This window comes from Drosophila yakuba, chromosome X (assembly GCF_016746365.2).
Source record: "Drosophila yakuba strain Tai18E2 chromosome X, Prin_Dyak_Tai18E2_2.1, whole genome shotgun sequence".
In the NCBI taxonomy this organism is placed as follows: domain Eukaryota; kingdom Metazoa; phylum Arthropoda; class Insecta; order Diptera; family Drosophilidae; genus Drosophila; species Drosophila yakuba.
The window spans coordinates 19,072,811-19,093,020 of NC_052526.2; the positions used below are offsets into that span (position 1 = coordinate 19,072,811).

At 43.3% G+C, this 20,210-nt stretch overlaps 1 protein-coding gene across 9 annotated transcripts in view; it reads left to right on the forward strand.

Annotated features, from left to right (window-relative positions):
- The first annotated feature begins 533 nt into the window (after positions 1-533).
- Positions 534-20,210, forward strand: part of LOC6525971 (serine-rich adhesin for platelets) — a 34,433-nt gene continuing 14,756 nt past the window's right edge. For 2 of the 9 annotated variants that reach the window (XM_039377464.2, XM_039377463.2), the window contains exons 1-9: positions 1,038-1,412; positions 14,245-14,308; positions 14,386-14,571; positions 14,719-15,233; positions 15,300-15,485; positions 15,552-15,817; positions 15,879-16,349; positions 16,412-17,371; positions 17,433-18,609. In XM_039377464.2, the coding sequence (XP_039233398.1) occupies positions 1,404-1,412; positions 14,245-14,308; positions 14,386-14,571; positions 14,719-15,233; positions 15,300-15,485; positions 15,552-15,817; positions 15,879-16,349; positions 16,412-17,371; positions 17,433-18,609 (3,834 nt within the window). In that variant the 5' untranslated portion in view covers positions 1,038-1,403. Of the gene's footprint in view, positions 557-766; positions 1,413-14,244; positions 14,309-14,385; positions 14,572-14,718; positions 15,234-15,299; positions 15,486-15,551; positions 15,818-15,878; positions 16,350-16,411; positions 17,372-17,432; positions 20,138-20,210 lie in introns of those variants that run through there. The other 7 variants (XM_039377458.2, XM_039377459.2, XM_039377468.2 and 4 more) reach the window with 7 other exon arrangements.

A 20,210-nucleotide genomic window follows, 5' to 3' on the forward strand; every position in this document is an offset into this window, starting at 1 on the left:
ACTACTAATATAGCTCTTGAATCTGTAAACAAAATGCCCTTCATTAAAAACTACAGCTAGAATGTCTTGCACAACACAATATCCATTTATCTCGATTATGGCCAACAATTAGTGACCGATTTCACTGCCATTTAACGCTAAAACCGCAAAAGTGTGTCCATAATTGATATTGTTTTTTTCTGGTCATGAAGCAAATTAAAGCAAAGCCATTCGTTTTTTATTTGTTTTCGTGTGTCATTTTTAGGGCCCAAGAAGTGCGTTTTGTTTGCAGCGCTTTTGTGCTTTAACGTGTTTTTTTCGCCTGATGCCTGCTGCCTGGCCGCCAAGTTAACTTGGCCAAAAGTGCCATGTTAACTGGTTTAACAGACTTTAACAGGCTTTTGCGGCTGCGCAGCAACTGGTTGTTTGGTTTTGCTAGTTGCTGCTGCTGCTTTTTGCTGCTGCTGCTGCTGTTGCTGCTTGGCCTCTGTTATGTCGCATGTTGCTGGTTTCTGGTTGCTGTTGGCCACGCTTTTTGGCCACCAAACGGATTCAGTGCAGCGGCGACTCTCGAACGGTATTGTTGGCTTTAGCGGTAACTCGCCATTGGCCGTGCATACGAAAAAAGACACTCTGTTTATAGTCAATTGTATATACATCTATTTTTTTTGTTTTTTTCGACTGTTGCCTTCGTTCGTGGCTGGAACTTTTCTTGCATTTTTTTGCTTTTCTGCTTTTGGATTGGTATTTTTTTTTTCTTGTTCAATTTGCGTGCCTCGAGTGAATGTGGATAATTTGGCAGATAGTTTTTCTGCAATTTGATATGTGTGCGGATTTAGTTATTCAGTTATATTGGGCCAAAAAGAGCGCCGCCAACGCCGATGTCGATACCAATGCCGCCGCGCCTGGCCGAAAGTGAAAAACTGAATGCGCAGACGTGTGTAACAGTTTTTACTTTCGGCCTGGTTTTCTGCCATTTTTTTCGGCATCTCTAGCAGTAGTTGCTGTTTGGTTTGCTTTTTTGGTTGCTGTTGCTGCTGGGAGGCAGTGGAGCATTTAGCCAAGATCTGTGCAGATTGCATAAAATACAGACACCCCAGCAGCAGCAACAGCAACAACAACAACAGCAAAAACAGCAGCAACTGCTAAACTGCTAAACTGCAACCGCATTTAGCCCAGTTTTCTGCGCAAATATTTTCCAAAAGCTAACGACAAAAAAATCTCACACTAAATCTTAGCGTTATTTTTTCCTCCTCGTCGTTGTCGTCGCGTTTAACTCAAATTATAACAACAACAACAACAACAACGAGAGCAGCAGCAGCAGCAACAACAACAGCGGCAACTTCAGCAACAGCAGCAACAACAACAACATCTAGCCCAAAGGAGCCTTGTATTGCCACCTCGACCAGCAAAAAGCCGCCAAAATGCTTCCGGTAAGTGATTGCAACGATATATAAGCGAAAGAAAAAAAAATTGAACAAAAATCCACAAACAACTCTCGACATTAACTGCAAAACTGTGAAATCATTTTTATTTCGCATTTTTGGTTTTTGTGTCTTTTTGCTTTTGTGGCCTGCATTTTGTACGCAATTAGCGCAAATCTGGCAAAAAGCAGTAAATGTTTAGTCCAGTTCGGCTGTATCCACTGGATTTCCTGGATTTTCTTGCGCTTCAAACAACCTTGGCAGGATTCGCGCTCGAAAGCTGTTATCCTTGCTCAGGGCAGATCCCAAAACAAAAAGAAGAAATAAAAAAGCGAAATATCAGGAAAGATCGCCAAACTGGTTACTCTTCGTTCTTGCTGATTTGAATAATTCATGGAGGCCGCGATTTCGATTTCGTTTGCCTGGTTTAACTTGATATTAAAATGTCTCTCTTAGATGATTGCATAATTAATTTGTGTGACACATCGTGCTGGGCGCGAAGAATTCATCAGAATATGAATTTTAAGTAGCTTCTATGAAAAGTAAAAGTTTAGGGAATTCGTTTAAGTAGTTCTGCTTACTTAAATTGACTATCTGCTGAAAGTTGAACAAGTATTTGAGCTATGTTTCCAAAAATGTTTGAACTTCCAGAAGAACTTCATCAAGATTAGTTATCTAGATCTAAAAATTTTAACGACTTGTACAATTATGTATTTTGTATTTACATATGAATTCCGAATCAAAAATTTATGATTTACTGAGATTAAAATTCATAAATACTACGTCAGACTTGTCTTAAAACAGTCTTTGATTAATTCGGATCGATAGTTAAAAAAAAAAAACAGCTTTCTGTGCAAATGAATGCTTGATTAGTTATCAGTCAGGCGAGGAATTCAGCAGAAAGTGAGAGGAATGAGGGATGCACGCCTACGTAAATTGGTCTAAAGTGTATTTTTACGATCTCGCAGCTTATATAATGGCAAAACTTTCAACCGATTAACACCTTTGAAGACGTCAAAGACGTCGACGATTGCAATTCCCATGCTAATCGAAGCGATCGAGTGCAAAACTCAAAACTCGAAACTTAAAACTTTCAAACACGAACCAAAATCGCTGGCAGATACATTGCACGCATATTAACAGATGATGGTACCTACTTAATGCTTTTTAGAGATACATCCCAGACTTTTACTATCTCACAATTTCACTGGCTTGGGGGCCCAAATCGAATCGAAATGAGGCTCCACATCCGCTTGGACCTTCGATGAGGCATATTTTTGGCTTCAAACCTATGATATTTCTGTTGCTCATGCAAATTTGCTGCTGCGCATGCGCACAAAACTCGTTTAGGAATTGTGTTATTTTTTGATGGCTTGACTTTTTTTTTTGTTATTTTTGTAAATTTTCGGCTTGAACTTAACTTATTTTATTTGCGGCCACGTTTTTCTGCGAGTCCGCGGGGGCGAAACAAGTTTGGCGACAAGTGCTGCTAAGACTAGCCAAAATGATGAGTCCCATCTCCGCCAATCCGTTTGACGTCAGGCCGCAAAAATGCGTGAGAAGAGGAAATCGTCTTCGGCTTTTGTTTTCTTTAAAAAGAAAAAAAAAGGAAAAAAATTAGGCGGAAATCGGTGGCCCAGCCCCAGAAAATAAGCCTGCGAAAATTGCAATTTACAAATTCATGCAACAACAAAACTGCAACGGCAACATTGTAAGTTGCAACGCCAACGCAGCCGCACCCAAAAGACAATGACAGTGAACTGAAAAGCAAGACGAGTCGATCCAATCCAATCCAATTCATTCCGATGCGATGCGATCCCAAGCCTCCAGTCAGCCGATCCTCCAACTGCCATCAGCCATATGCATGCATTAAATCAGTCAGTCTATCCGAGTGTCTGGTTTTCCATTCAATACCCTTTCCGATTGGCTCTCTTACTTCTACAGACTTATATCACATTAATGGCAACAAATGATATATATATTTACATTTTTAACAAATATATATATCTCATAAGTATAGAAGCAAGTTTAAGATCATGATTCATACCTCAAATAGGCCAATAAAAAATCCCAAAATAAGCAGAGTCATTAAATAAAAGGAAGAGCTCTGGAAAAACCCAAGTAACCATATAAATCGGCATTAATATTGAAAAATTGCATCCCAAAGATGCTGATCGCGGATGAATGCATACGTATAATCTGACCCCGGAGGTGGTACATCCGCCTCGAAGTCATGGAAAGGTTTCCAGATTGGCAAATCGGAATTCGCAGCCAGCTGAAAGTGAAACCCGAAGAGCGAAGAGTTGAAAAGTGAATGTAGATACCTATATAAATGTATATACATATATTGAAATTGGCGAGCGACGGGGGGTGATGCGTTTTGGCATTTTATTCAAAAAGCATTATAGAAGAGTGTCATTAAGTTACCGGTTTTTGGGCTATTAAACCGCATTGGCCTGAAATTCCAGCATTCCCAGTGCAATCGCTTTTGGTAATTGTATCTGTCAGATGCACAGATACACGTGCATCGGGATCTGTCTTCAGTTTTATTGCAAAATGTGCCATTTTTTGCTGCTGCTGCTGCTGCTGTTGCTGTTGCTGCTGATGGTGCTGCCTCTACTTACGTTACGTATACGCCACCGGCACCGGCACACATAGGGTTATGGCTATTGAGGGAGGAGGGGCTTAGCGCAAAGACATACTCCAGAGACTGCCGGGATGATTCAATTCCATGACAACGACAACGACAACAACGACAACGACAACACCGCTAACCAGCCATGTCTGCAACTCGTGGGGCTTTAGGGGGTTAAAACGTTAGGGGGTTTACTCCGGCTTTGATTTGGGAACATGCAAATCATTAACACGCCGACAGCCGTGGGGATGGGCCGGTTGCTCCCTTTGATATTTGAGTCTGAATTCGGTTGCAGCTTTTGGCATTTTGCATCCGCCCTTTAAGCCCCAATTTTCATTGAAATTTTCATATTGCTCGATTAAATTTTAATGAATTATGCCACAGCATGGGCAATACAAGATATGTAAAATGCTATAGAACACTATTTGCGTAGGTTTGAATAGCATATTATAAATAGGAACTTGAAACATAGAAAAAATGGGCAGTCACAGTGCCTCTTTGGTAATAAACAGTCAACCTTTTGGCCAATTAAAAAATATATATACTCAATGGCCGCACTTTCCATCAAAAAATCTGATTCCCACCCTTGGAGCCCAGCCTCTGGGTTCATTTGGCAGCACTTGAGACGTAACCGTTAATTCAAGTGACAGACATAAGCACATATAGCGAAAATACCAAATATATATATATATATATTCATATTCATATTCATATTCATACACCCATATATAAGACGGTGTTTTTACAGACAGACTCATGGATCGGTTATGCGGCCTGAAGGTCAACGTGTTTCGAGGCGGAGAAAAAGCAAGAGTTATAAATTAATTTATTAAGCCAGAGCAGCGAGCCAAACGCGAGTTCCACTCGCGGCATTTAAACTCGTTTTCTTGGGTAGCAAATAGCCGTAGCAATAACAAAACAAAGCACTTGCTCAAATTCCTGAGTCTTGACCAACGGTCAAGTCTGACCCCCAATTGGTATTTAAAAGAATGTGACTGCATTTGCCACACAAACACACAAATGGCCCAAACGAAACGAGACGAAATGGCCAGGAAAATAAATCAAAATGAAGAATGGAGGGGTTTACAATTGCCACTTTAATTGCCACAAGGATGGCGTCTAAATAAATGGAGAGTTTTGTCACAGATTCGCGCTGAAATTGAAATAATTAGTTGACATGAATACATCTGAAAGTCGCTTAATTGCACACTATTTTTCAAATGATAATATTATTTATTTTCGCACAATTATCTAATCGAACCATACTGATTTAAGATGGCTTCCATTTCTCTCAATTGAAAAGTAATTCGAAAACCCAGCAAACTTCTTGCACAACTGCTATATTTCAGTTCTACTTTCACTCTCACTTCCTCAAATTTCCATTTAATCTTCCAAACAATAAACGCAATATGAAAATAATACAAATATTTAACAATCACGAGGCACACAAATTTCAAAGTCATGCTTCGATCTAATTAAGTTGAGTCCGGCTAATCGGATGTTACAATGGCATTATCTTCATGGGCAGCCAAATCTCCGCCTTAACCCCTGCATACCCCTCTCTTAACCCATTGGGTTCCACTTCACGAGCCGCCGAAAATCATCCAAAATTAGCTAGTGCCCAGTTTTTTTCGTTTTTTTTTTATTTTTTGACCTCAGCCTCTCTATCTCGACTTGGGATTTTCATCTGCAACTCAACTTGAACCTGAATGTGCATCACGATTATGTTTTTTGTTTTGTTTCCCCTGCTCTTCATGTTTTTTCACGGGTTTCGGTGTTTTTTGGTCGACTTGTTGCCGGATGCGCCAGTCAGCTTGTTTCTTTCTTTCTTTCCTTTTTTTTTTTTTTTGGTTTTTGTTTCTGGACTTAATAATTTCCACTGAACGAAATTGAAAGTGAGCGAAAAGCGAAACCACAGAAGGCGCAACAGCGCTTAAAATGTATAAATAAATTGTATACTAAAGCCGTGTTTAAAAGGGCATAAAAGTTACGCAAGATCACCGCTCTTCGATTGAGCTTCTTCCGTTTGGTTTCTTTTTATTTGCTGTTCATTGTCTTGAGATGACATAATTGGTTCAAATGGCAAAAAGAAATGCTCGCCGCACTTTTACAACTGTTTAATTTGGCCACCGGCTATAAAATACAAACAAAATCCGGCAAGTGGCGGTGCAGAAAAAAATAATAAAAGAGATGAGTTGGTGTATAACACCTACCGTTAGCCCCTGCTAATTTCGCTTGGCTGGCCAATTATCGCTTAAGCCCATGATAATTGCAAAGTAAATGTGGTGCGAGTTTGTTGTGGATCTATCCATTCGGCGCCCTACGGAAAAAAGTTGGATTTTTGGATGTTGAGGGAGAAATAGGGGGGTATTATATAGTTGAGCTGGTCCGACAGACGTCCAACTTTCGATTTCACTTTGCAGTGGCGAATTGGCAACTTACGCACCTGAATCACGCACTAAAAAATGTCGCTCGCCTGCCAATTTGTAACTTGGCTGAAAGGCGATTGACTTGCTAAAATGTTTATGTAATATATTTATACACGTGCCATTGAGAATAAGGCAAATAAAACATATTTAAGCCCAAATTAAATATATTTTTTTTGTAGTTAATATCCTATATTTTACTCATTTAAACCGATTTCGCCAATGCCATTAGGCAAAAATTTCCCCTTCGTTAGCTTTTTCTTTTCCGTTTCTTTGACAGATGATCTTTGAAATTGCAAATTAAATTAACATACAATTAATTGATTTCTTGTCTGTATAATATATATATTTTTTTGTTTGCAGCTTATTTGGTATTATAGTTTTCTTTCCAAAAGCTTTCACTACTGTATTACAAACCTGATTTTTTGTTTGCCTTTCTTGACATAACCGTATGTTGACAAATCGCAGAAATATCGTTGGGCGCTATGATAAATGACAGTAGCAAAATTATTTCACTCAAGAAGACAACGGGAAAAGTAAAGAAAAAAAAACATGGAGAAAAGATACATGTGTTGCACTTGCAGTTTTCTGGTTTTCATGTCATGCAAATCCACTCGTTAATCCTCCGCCGACTTTTCATGGTCAACTCAGGTGTGCGATCTGCATGGCAATTAAGGTGGCCGAACCATTAATTAAAGCATCAGCCTGACAGCTGGCCACACTGGCAGGGAAAGTTTATGGCCAAACAAAATGATTGAGAGGGAGCTTTTGCGCGTATGTTGGTTATAAAATTTCAGAATTCCTCTGTGTAAGTTTCTTGTATTTAATCTAATAAAAAAACAATTTGAAAAACTTATTAGCAGATCAAATTTGAGATAAAATCAGCAACACTTTGCTATCTTATCTTTCAATTAAAAAGTTAAGAGCTGCCGTTTTTTGTAATGCAATTTTCGTGGCTTAGCCGCTTTGACTTTCGCCAAACATCTGGCCAAAAGTGGCATCCCCCCCACTCCACACTTGCCAATCTCTATCGCCGGGCAATTTGCGTTAATGGGGAAAATTGCAGCATTAAACGGCGACAAATGCAAAGTGATAAGCGGCCTGTAGGCGCAAAAAGCGGGATACCAACTAATGGCCATTTGCAATGCCTTGTTTGTTTTGACCAACTTGATGGAGCACCTTGAAAACGAAAACTAAATCGAAAATGAAAACGAAAACCGAATCGAAATTCCCCCAAGTCTCGCAAAGACAATGTGCACTCAAATTGAAATGATAATGAATTGTGTGCCATGATTATTAACATTCTCTGACATTTCACGTTTTATTTGCCACGATTTGATTGGATTTTGTACGCATTGCGATTAGGCGAATGAGTCAGAACACTCGAAACGGATTAGCTCCCAGTTTCGGCGAGTGAATCATCAAAGTCCCGGAAGCTGGACACGCGATGGAATCGATTCCACTGGCCATCATCATCATGCCGCCTGCTTAGATCATTCAGGCCTTAAATTGAATTTTCACGCTGCAGCGCGCGCAAAAAAGGATAATATTTTGATTCGACAGCAGAGTAGAGCTTAAGTCCGCCAAAATGCGGTGAAATTGGAATTTTTGGTGGGTGTGCGGCTTAAGTGTGCTAAATACTCTTTTCTCAATAATGTTGTGGGCCAAACGTGCACGATTTAAAAATAAAATAATGCAAAAAAAAAAGAATTAATTATTATAATTTTCCCTAATAGTTAAGGTGATTTAGAAACCTATTAATGTTGTTTTGAAATTCTTGCAAATTTCCATCATACCCTTGCTAAACTCAGCTTACAAAACTTACACAATTCCGTACACCAAAAACCGAGTGGTTGCCAAAATTTGATGGGGTTCTCATTAAAAGGCAGTCGCAAAATATTTGGCGTGTAATTGGATTTAATGAACTGCCCATTGTTGGGCTCGTGACGTGACGAAAACAATGCCGAATCGCTATGATGATGATAATGATGATGATGATGTATATAGTGATGATGCTGAGTGATAGTGATGGTGAGGATGGCCAAGAGATGGTACATCATTCAAGGCAAAATGCAGAGACAATGGAACAAAACCGAGTGAACTTGAATTCTGCAGTTTGGCCAAATGCAAAAATGTTAAATGCAAATTTTGACATCGATGCAGGCACATCATCGCCTGCTGCCGAGTGGCATAGTAAATGAATGTATGGGCATTGACATTGATCACGAGAAGATGCGAAGTTGTGATCCAAAGATGGATCGAAATCGTTTGATTTGGAGTGGGGTTTTCTATTTTATTGGCGTGTACCCGGCCTTGACAGGCACTGTCTCTATTTTTCACATTCATCAGTGGGCCAGTTTCACAATCTATCGATTTGATATGGACGCTTTATGGCTCAATTGTGTGAGAGCTGGAAAACCGCTTCAGCAGATGTGTTTTCTTTTTTTTATTTTTTTTTTTGTATTTAAGTTTGTATTTGTATTTTGTCGACCGCCGTTTGCTGACCCATAATGCATTGATCCAGCGGCCAAATAAAGATGGACATAATCTCACCCCAACTGCAGCATCCGGCGACATCAACTTTCGCTTTTCTCATCGGTATCGGTAACGGTTTTGCTTTTTGGTTTTGGTTTTTTGATTTTTGGTATTTGGTGGCCTCCTGTCACGCCAAAAGGCGATTAAGAAAGCCTCCAAGGAGCAAAAAGCGGAGCACTCCGAGTCGTGCAAACATATCGAGTGTTGGAGCATTGGAGGCTAACCCAATAACAGGTTCCCCAAGCGGAGTCAATGACTGGGTGACTTCTGCTCCGTAATTGGCAACTCTTGGCCAAAGCAAAGTGCGTTTGTTGGCTATCTTAATTTTCTTTTTTTTTGACCCGGTCGGGCCGCTTTTCACTTGGCCACTGCATTTCGATGCCACTGAGGAAAGTTCAAACAAGATTCGGGGATGCTCAGAGTGTCATGACCCATGGGTAAACTCCAGAGGGTTGAAAAGTTATAAAAAACAATTCAAGGAAATGTTTTATGAATATTCTATAAATTATTTAACAATTTTCTTGGTATTTCTTTTGTTTATTCAGTTTTCTAATTTGAATCTTTGTCAATTGGACCTGGCAATTGCCCCCCTTCTATTTGCCTTCCAAGTGCGATTATTGTGTTCTGGCCGCTGGCCATGATGCAGTTTTGGGTCGTGGCCTGGTCTGTTTGGTTGCCTAATTGAAAATGCCATTCCATGGTTGGGGGACTAAACTAACTGAAAACAGAATGGCCGCGACTTTTGGACTCAGTTTTTGGCGACTGGGAAAATGAATTCGCACGCTAATCTCGATGTTGGCCAACAATGCCCAACTTTCGCACGGCATAAATCCGGGCTAAATGCATGAGTTAATGGCATCAGCTTATCGGCCATAGATCTGTGGCATTGTGCCGGTGCTTTTTGGATTTTCGCCCATCGGCGCTGTGCCTTTGGCACACCCACTCCTGAAGGCAGGGTGCTGGTGGTGGTGGTGGTGGTGATGTTTTCCAAGTGACTCTCTGGCTCCACTGGACAAGTCGAGTGGCCTGTTCAAATGTCAAAACTTTTGTTTACAAAACTCTTCATCACGACACACCCGCTTGACTGCCTGCCTTCCCGCCTGACGCTGCCTGCCAAAAATTCAAACATTCGTCGAACCATCCAGTGCCGGCGTCGAACGGGGCGTATACGCAATGTCTCTTGGGCAGACATTGATCTCTGGGTCCGTGGCGCGTTGCTTTTGTTTTACTTTTTGGGGCGTTGACATTGCGACGCTCTTTGGTACCTGAAACGTGACATGATGTGCGGCACATTCTACGTGCTACGGAAATTTCCAGTCAATTTCCAGGCGGGAGCGGTACTGCAGCGGACCTTCTTTGAATTTTAAGTTGCATTCAAGAGCCAAATTCAACTCAACCCAACTCAGCTGAACTGAACTGAACTGAACTTTACTTTATTTTTTGTATTTTATTTAACCACAACAGCATTTTTGGCCAAGTCATGCGATTCGGCTGTGAATGTGTAAATGCTGATCTGGATGGCCAGCTGCATAGCTCTGGGATTATGAATAGCCGGAGCATTATCTGCGGAATTTTTTGTGGGGCCAAGATTGATGGCCAGCAGACCCACTATTTACTCCAATATTCACACATGATTCACGAGTGCTTGGAAAAAAGGAAAACAAGCACCCAAGCAATAGCCCAACAACACACTGCACATAAATTGGCTCTGTCGAAAAATAGGTTTTCTTACACATTTGAGTCATTTACGGGAATTCCTCGTATTTTTTATTTGCCCAAAAGCAGTATAACACTTAAACATATTGAAAACACTATCAAAATCAAATCAAACCAAAAGTGTATTAAGCCAAATAGCCAAAGCTAAGCTTCATTAATTTAAAAAAAAGTAGTTGGTGAGTAACAAAAAATCGAATGAGTGAGCATCAATTAATGAAAAATACTTATTTAAAGGCGTAAATCCCATAGTCACTAATCTGCGATAAAATGAATGTCTTGTTGGGTAATTCGATATACAAGTTATTAAACTAATTAAATTCGAATAACTTTAATTGAATACATCAGATGCCTTTTTCAATTCAGCTTCAAACCGCAAAGTGAACGATTCGTTTAATTAGAGATTGTTTAACATGTCCAGAAGTATCTCTTTGTGATACCCACTTGATTCATGTCTGTCAGGCGTCGAAACAAGCGGTTTCTAATGGGCAACTGATCAAGTATTGAGTATTAAGTATCTGGATCGACAATTCGCTTCTCATGATCTCAAAAGTTCTCAAAGTCACAAAGGCAAAGTCGACCTGGTTCCAATACCACATAAATCGAGAGCAACTGGCGGCGATTTATGAGGCAGTTTTTGTTCGCCTAAATTCAAGGTTAAATCCAGCTTTTATGCAAACCACACTGCAACTTAGCAAATTGCATATGTATACGCAATATTTGTGCATTTTTTTGTGTCTCTTGGTTTTTTTTGTATTTTTTTTGGTTTATTTTGTCGTAATGCGATGCCTTACGTAAGCAACGGGCTCTCCAGCTGCAGTTGCAGTACATATATGTATATACACAAGTGAGTAGTATCTGTATAAATGTGCCACACACACTGGATCTCCGCAAGTGTTGCAACTTGTTGTCGCAGCAGCAACAGCAACATCAGCTAACTGCAACAGCAACTTGGCCATAAATTGTACCGCCGCTGGGGCTGTAAATCCGGCCAAAACGATTCTCAATTTTGGCCCGCTGTGGAAGCTGCTGTTTCGGCGCCCTGCAGCAACATCAATGGTGTTGCAGTAGCAACAACAGCAACAGCAGCAACTGCAGCAACATACTGGACCAGGCCACATTTAGCCTGATTTTAATTGCCAACCGCTGGTTGCAATTAAAAGAAAATAAGGCTGCACAGATACAAAAGCTAAAGCAAAAGCAAAAACTAAAGCTGAAACTGAAACTGAGGCTAAAACTGTAATTGTAACTAAACTGAAAACAAATCTGGCATTTGCCTTTAAGTACATGTGTTGCCGATGTTGCTGCTGTTCACTTTGCGTAAAATCGACAAATTTGTCAAAGCAAAGAGTTTTGCTGGCCAATCAATGCGAAATGCGAAATGCTCATGCGAATGCTTATGCGCATTGTACAATCCAAATTGTTGTCATTTCATTTTCAGTCAAGTTGTTTAGTTTCGTACTTTTTCTTCATTTATTTATTTTTGAGTAGCTTTTTGTATTTGTTTTTGTTGTTGTTTTTTTTTTTTTTTGTTTTTGGCATGCAATTTTATGTAAGCAGCTGCTGCAGTCGCTGCCATAAAGCAATGTTAAGCAATGCGTAAGCCAACTTAACCAAACCAAACTAGCCACCATGTAAATGATGGCTATATATAAATGTAAATTGCCACAGCGTTCCATAAACATATCTTGTTTACCTATGCTGGTCCAATGACCCAATCAATGTCCACACACACACACACACACACACACATTTTTATAAATATTTCGCTTCGTTTCGGTTCGGTTCGTTTGGCACTAGGTAAATATGCCATTACCCCGCCGCCAGAATTGTCTCGAGTGTATTGGCATTTGGCATAAAAATGGGACAACATTACCGCCACATCGCAAAGTATGCCGGATATGGATACGGCTGCGATTTACGGCTAAGAGGGGAAAGCTTTGAAACGCCAAAGAGCTTAAAAGTGGGGGATACAAATGCTCCCGATGTTTTTGCAGCCATTTGAAAGTGCATTTTGGTCGCCGCTTTCCGTGAAAATCTTGAAAGCTGCCATCTGGGTTAAGAACTTAGAAGGGTCGCCATATCCGACAGCCAATGAAACTCACTTAAGGAAGTTGCATTCGCTACTCAAAGTATTTGATATAAATATTTAGCTGACATAGCTTGTGACTTTTATGAGGGATTGCACTCAAGAGGATTTACCATATTTGTTTTGCATAATTCATTAAAACAGTATTTATTGGCATTTTTATACTATCTGTATACTTCTATATCGTTTTATGTATGCAAGACCAAACAAGTGAAACTAGTTTATGTTAGATTTAACCTTTGTGACTTGTGAACAAAACTGGCCTTCAAAAAGTGATGTTCCTCTGTCGGCTGTCTAATATGAAATGAAATTCGAAATTTTAGTACCTAACAATTGGTATAAAAACTTCCCTTTATTTAAAGATAATTGCTTTTTGCGAAAAGAAAGTTCCCCCTCAGCGCGTAAATGCAATTAGCAAACTTGATTGTTCATCCCATAATCATATGGAATATAGTATACAGTATACTGTGTATACAGCATATAGAGAGGTCTTAAAGCCAGCTTGCTAATTAGTTATGAGCCACGGCAATCCAACCTGTTCGGATCTCATCGCTGCAGATGATTTTCGATGATGATGGTGATGATGCTGATGTCTTGACTTGACTTGATCAATTTTCATTTCCAAGCATTTTGTTCGCTATGTGTAAAATTCACTTCGATGAATGAACGATTACAGAGTGTGTGTGTGGTGAGCCCAAAAAAAAAAATACAAATAAAAGAAAAAACAACAAAACAAAAACCGGCATGTCTCACACACACGCGCATACGCAATCAAAGTCGAGTTTTTGGTACGGATTTCTTATGTAATCTGGTGTTGTTTCTCTTTCGGTTGCTGACCAAAATCCAAAGTGATTTGGGCCCATTGTGGCTGCTGTTGTAACACTTTGGCATTTTAATATGAAAATCCGTTTAAGATATTTATGACTGTGACTCACAGTGGAGAGCTCACAGTGCTGCTGCTCCACAAGCAATAAGCGTATGTGTACTACTACTACCTACTTCCTAGTCATCAGCAGCCAGCCGCCTCTCTTATAACACCAAAAATGGGGCGTGGCACTTGCATCTGATTAGCTCGACGATTTGCATATGAAATTCATCTCGTCACATCATGCCACATGCATGATTATGTAAGAGGCGATTGGATGGGCGACCTTCATGGGAACCACATCTTCGAGTTCGTGTCTTTGGTCTTTTGTTTCGCCCTGATTTATGCGGTCCCCCCCCCCCCCCCCCTTCCCCCATTCCCCTCTCTCTCTTCCACCGATCCACACATCCATCCAAAGATGTCACTGTGTCAATGCTGATGGCCGATGGCTGATGGCGATCGGATCTACGATCTTGTTATGCAAATGGCTTCCGCCTCGTGTTAGCCAAAATCTTTCGATTTGAACCGATAAATTATAATTGTAGTAATTCGCTAATGTTCTTCTTCCTTCATTGCAGTTCCGGCGTGGAGCGGCCTGGCAAACGCTCTTCCTGCTCTGCGCTCTCGCCTATTGCATAAATGGTAGGTGCTTCTAAAAATGCTCTCCAGTATCCTGTAGTAATTTGTTCCCTTGTCAATTACGTTTCCATCGAAAACAGAAGCCAGCAGCGAGGGTCGCGTAGTCTGCTATTATACAAACTGGAGTGTCTATCGGCCAGGCACTGCCAAATTCAATCCGCAGAACATAAATCCATATCTGTGTACACATTTGGTGTACGCGTTCGGTGGATTCACCAAGGATAACCAAATGAAGCCCTTTGACAAGTACCAGGACATCGAGCAGGGTGAGTGGACAGACAAACGCAGACACGCCCCCGTCCTTCCGGCGAGTTAATTTGACTCGGCTTTAATTTCCTGTCCGTCTGATGACGATGCATCCCTTTATCCTCATTGCCTCTCTCTCTCTCTCTCTCTTATTCTGTCTCATGCAGGTGGCTATGCCAAGTTCACTGGACTCAAAACGTACAACAAACAGCTGAAGACCATGATTGCCATTGGCGGATGGAACGAGGCGAGCTCGAGATTCTCACCATTGGTAGCGAGTAATGAGCGTCGGCAGCAGTTCATCAAGAACATCCTGAAATTCCTGCGACAGAATCATTTCGATGGCATCGATCTGGACTGGGAGTATCCAGCTCATCGCGAGGGCGGCAAGTCCCGGGATCGTGATAACTATGCCCAGTTTGTCCAAGAGCTGAGGGCGGAATTCGAAAGGGAAGCGGAGAAGACCGGACGCACTCGTCTCCTGTTGACCATGGCAGTTCCGGCTGGCATCGAGTACATTGACAAGGGTTACGATGTGCCCAAGTTGAACAAGTATCTGGATTGGTTCAATGTGTTGACCTACGATTTCCACTCCTCCCACGAGCCATCGGTTAACCATCATGCTCCGCTCTATTCGCTGGAGGAGGACTCCGAGTACAACTATGATGCCGAGTTGAATATTGTGAGTTTGCAGCATATCTAGAAGTATCCATTATCTTACTATATAAAATGTTCTATATCCCTGCAGGACTACTCCATCAAATACTATCTGAAAGCGGGTGCAGATCGTGACAAGCTTGTTCTGGGCATACCCACCTATGGCCGATCCTATACTTTGATCAACGAGGAGAGCACCGAACTGGGAGCACCTGCAGAGGGTCCGGGCGAACAGGGTGATGCCACCAGGGAAAAGGGATACCTGGCCTACTACGAGGTTGGTTAATGACATATAGAAATATTGGTTATGAGCAGTAACTAACCCATTTTAATCCTCCGCCAGATCTGCCAGACCCTCAAGGACGACCCCGAGTGGACTGTGGTGCAGCCGAATGCCAATGTTATGGGTCCCTATGCCTACAGGCGCAATCAGTGGGTGGGCTACGATGACGAGGCCATTGTGCGCAAGAAGGCCGAGTATGTGGTGGCCCAGGGACTGGGTGGCATTATGTTCTGGGCCATTGACAACGATGATTTCCGCGGCACCTGCAACGGAAAGCCATATCCTCTTATCGAGGCTGCCAAGGAAGCCATGGTGGAGGCATTGGGGTAAGTGAAAGGATTACTGTGGCGTCGTGCAGGAACTGCAACGTTTTTCAATCCATTTCAGACTGGGCATCAACGAGGTGGCCAAGCCAAGTGGACCACAGAAGCCATCGAGATCTCGCAGTCGCGATAATGCCAGCACCCGGAATCGTCTTAATGGCAAGACCGAAGCTCCACCCAGCTCCAGGAGACCCAGTGCCACAAGAAGGCCAACTGTGAGCTCCACCCAGCCACCACCGCCGAGCACAACCTTCAAACTGACCGAAGCCGAGGGATCCTCTCTCTACATTGGAGGCAGGGCATCCACAACGCCGCCACCACCAACGACTCCCGATCCAGGTTCGGACTTCAAGTGCGAGGAGGAGGGCTTCTTCCAGCATCCGAGGGATTGCAAGAAGTACTACTGGTGTCTGGATAGCGGACCGTCTGGTCTGGGCATTGTGGCTCACATGTTCACTTGTCCATCGGGACTTTACTTCAATCCCGCTGCCGATTCCTGCGACTTTGCTCGTAATGTGCCCTGCAAGACCAAAAAGTATGTATCCTATTTTCATTTTTATTATTTTCATTACTAAACTATCTCTTTTTCCACCGTAGATCCACAACGGCGGCACCAGTGACCTCCACAACCCCGACCACCACCACAGTGCGCTCCAATCGAGTGACAGCTGCTCCCACGGCTCGTCCAGTATATCCACGAACCACCACCACCACAAGCACCACGACCACCACAACGACAACTACTCCAGCCAGTGTTGATGAAGATCTCGAATATGAGGAGGATACCGATGAGCTGTCGCCAAGCAAATCCAGCGATGCTGAAGAGGATCCACAGGTGATCAAGGAACTGATCGATTTGATTCGCAAAGTGGGTGGTGTGGAGCAGCTGGAGAAGCATCTTTTGCGTAACAAGGATGGATCGATTACATTGAAGGAAAACTCTGCCACTGGTGCAGCCACTACTCCGTCAACTATAAGCAAATCTCTGTATGATCGTGTGCTCAGTCGTCCTGGAACATTGAATTCCTTCAGCCGCAATCGTTTCAAGATCAGCGAGGCCACAGAAACAAGCACTGAAGCCACAGTTTCGAGTAGTTCGTCAAAGGGTCCTTCGACTCTCACCTCCAACAGCAACTCCAAATATTCCTCAGTTCTGCGGGGCAACAGTCGTCAAGGTCCACAGAACGAGGGCATTGAAAAATTGGCTGAGTTCGATGGTTTCCTAAAGGAACGCAAGCAATATGTGACCATTAATCGCCATCGATCTGCGAGTCAGGGAGATGATGAGGAGCTTGCAGATCAGCAGGAGGAGGAGGAGAATCTGGCCGAAGTTCAGACAACCACCCGTCGTCCTTTGAGCTCCATCACTCCGTCTTACACAAGTCTTAGACGTGCACGGCCCACTACGGTGGCACCGCCTGCAGAAGAATCCAACGTGGAGGCAGAGCAAAATACCCAAACGCAAGTGAAATCCTATGCCACCTTGAGTCGTACTCGTGGACGCACCACGGCACCACCAGAAGTCACGGAAGCGGCGCCCAGTTCGACAACCAATCGGTGAGTGGTTGCGATATGCTTTAAGATGGTATTCAATAATCGAAGAATCTACGCTTTTCAGGTACAAATACTTTGAGCGTACACGACCCACTAAGAGTGCCGCTGCCGAAGATTCCGAAGATCCCACAGAAGACGAAGAGGAAGAGTACGAGGACGAGCAAAAGGATATTGTTACGGTACAGAGCAAACAAACCACAAACACACGTAAATATGCGAGCATCGGCCGCAGAACAACCACCACTACAACAGCAACACCAGAAACTACAAGAACAACCGCCGGCACTGAGACTGCCAAGGCCAGCACCACCACCACCAACAACAACAACAACAACCACTACAACAGCAGCAATAACAACAACAATGCGAAACTGAATAACCAAATACCAACAGAAGAGAACATCCCAACTACACCCAGCACCACCGCTCAATCCGATACCACCACCACAACTAACGAAACCACTGAACCAAATGAAAGCACCTCAACCACCACCACATCCATAACTAATAACCTGCATACCATCACCACCACCACCACCACACCCACACCGATTGTAGCATCCACTGTCCCAACAACAGCCGCCAATGGCATTAGCTCAGACTCTCTGCTAGCCACCGAGTTGAGCGAGGCCTCACCCACCCACCTTTCTCCCAGTCCTGACTTAGAAACATCAACACCGACAACAACAAGCACAACAACAACAACAACGGAACCCGAACTGGACACCACAACAACCACACCGAAAACAACACCAACAACAACAACCACAACGGGAAACAACGAACTGAATGACGTTAACAACGTGGACGAGGACAGCGAGGTAACGAAAACCAAGACCCAATACAAGTATGCAACCACCAACCGTCGACGCATAACCACAACAACAACAACCACCAACAAGAACAGCAACAACAACAACAACAACAATGCAGAAGCTGCGAACGATGCTAGTCCAACAACAACAAACGGTTTGAGTAGTTTAAATAGCATTAGAACCAACCCGGGCAGAAGGCAACCCCCCCAATCAGAGCAGACCCAAACAACAACCACCGAACCAAACCTCTCTAGTCCCCGACCCTTTGGTTATCCCCGACGTCGCACACGACCCACAGCTAGCACCACAACCACCACTATTCCCCAAACTGATAATGATAACAATACCGATAATAACGTAAACGAAACCGATGCAGTTGCGCAAGTAGTGAAGAAGACACGACTATCTCCAGGGGATAGGCCCAAGGTGAGTGCCAGTCTTCCAACAGCAACCGCAATCAACACACGAACCAATACCTCCTCACTGCACCACCAAGAATCCCAAGTAGAAGTAGCTGGTAACGGTGGCAATGATAGTAGCTTAAGGCATGATGTAGTTAGCTCTAGTTTAAGTCAATCCCAATCCCAATCCAACAAAATCGATGCCAACGACCACAGTACCACCCAGCAGCATACCAAGTACATTTGGCGTGGGGTGCGTGGTCCTGTATCGCAGCGTACAGTGATTCCCAATTCTTTAGCGGGAGACGACAAGGACTCCCGACGCTTTGCCGGCAAGCAGTTGAACACCGACACAATTGCGGAAGACGAGCTGCAAACCACCACCAAGTTCCGCAGTCGCCGCTTAAATTCCGCCGAAGATGAGTCCGAGGTGGCTCTCGAGGTGGCCACAGCTACGCCATCGCCCGGTTCCCGCAGCTACCAAAGCATCCAACGCTCCGCCAGTAAAGCGAGCATTGATGACTCTCAAATCCACTACAAAGCCATCACTCGCGATTCCGTAGGCGGTGCTCATCTCACCGCAGGACGCAGTTCCAGCTTTGTGAGGAATGTCGGCGAAGCAGCCAAACCAACACCACCGAGCCAACCTATTAGCAGAGGTGGACAGATTGTGGAGAGCACCACCGAAGATGAAAATGTGGCTGCTGAAATAATCGATGACGAAAGAAGGGGAGAGACGAAGGCACCTGCAGGTAGCGAGAATACTGATGACAGCAATACGGCAACCGAACAGGAATCTCCCGAAATTGCAACTGAAGCTGCACCACCACAGCTCGAGATTAACACTTTGCCATCAGAAACTGCAGATGTCAGCAGTTCTTCAGAAGCATCTGTAAGCAGCACCACCGAAGAAAGCATCAGCAGCACCGCAGAATTGAACACTGTCGTTGAAGAAGCCAACGAACATCTGAGCGCAGAAACCGACAAACAGTTAACTTCAGAGAATGATAATGGAGAATCATCCACGGAAATCAGCTCTTCTGAAGCCCCAGTTAGCAGCACAACCGTACAATCTGAAGACACTGAAACTAAGTCAGAAGCCAGTGATAAAGAAATTGCCTTTAATCTCAGCGCTGGATCCAGTGAGACTCCTGCAAGCAGTACAGAATTTCTAGAAATCAGTACCACAACCAGCAACCCAGTGATTCTCCAAGAAGATTCTTCGACAACAGGACGACCCCGACGCCCAATTAACCGCTTTAGCTCAACCACTGCAGCAGCTGCGCCAGAAGAGGAAACCACCTCCACCGTAAACCCAAGACGGCGCGTTATCGTGCGCACCAGAACCAGCACCACTGAAGCAGAAAGTGAGGCTCAGACAACCACAGAAGGACCAAGACGACGTAGTTTTTACAGAACCAGCACCACAGCGCCACCAAGCAGCTCCACTGAAGCTGACAGTGAAGCTCAGATATCTACCGAAGGTCCGACACGTCGTTCCTTCTTTAGAACTAGGACCACTGAAGACGCTAGCAGCACCACTGAAGCAGCTAGCAGCACCACTGAAGCCGCTAGCAGCACCACTGAAGCAGCTAGCAGCACCGCTGAAGCAGCTAGCAGCACCAC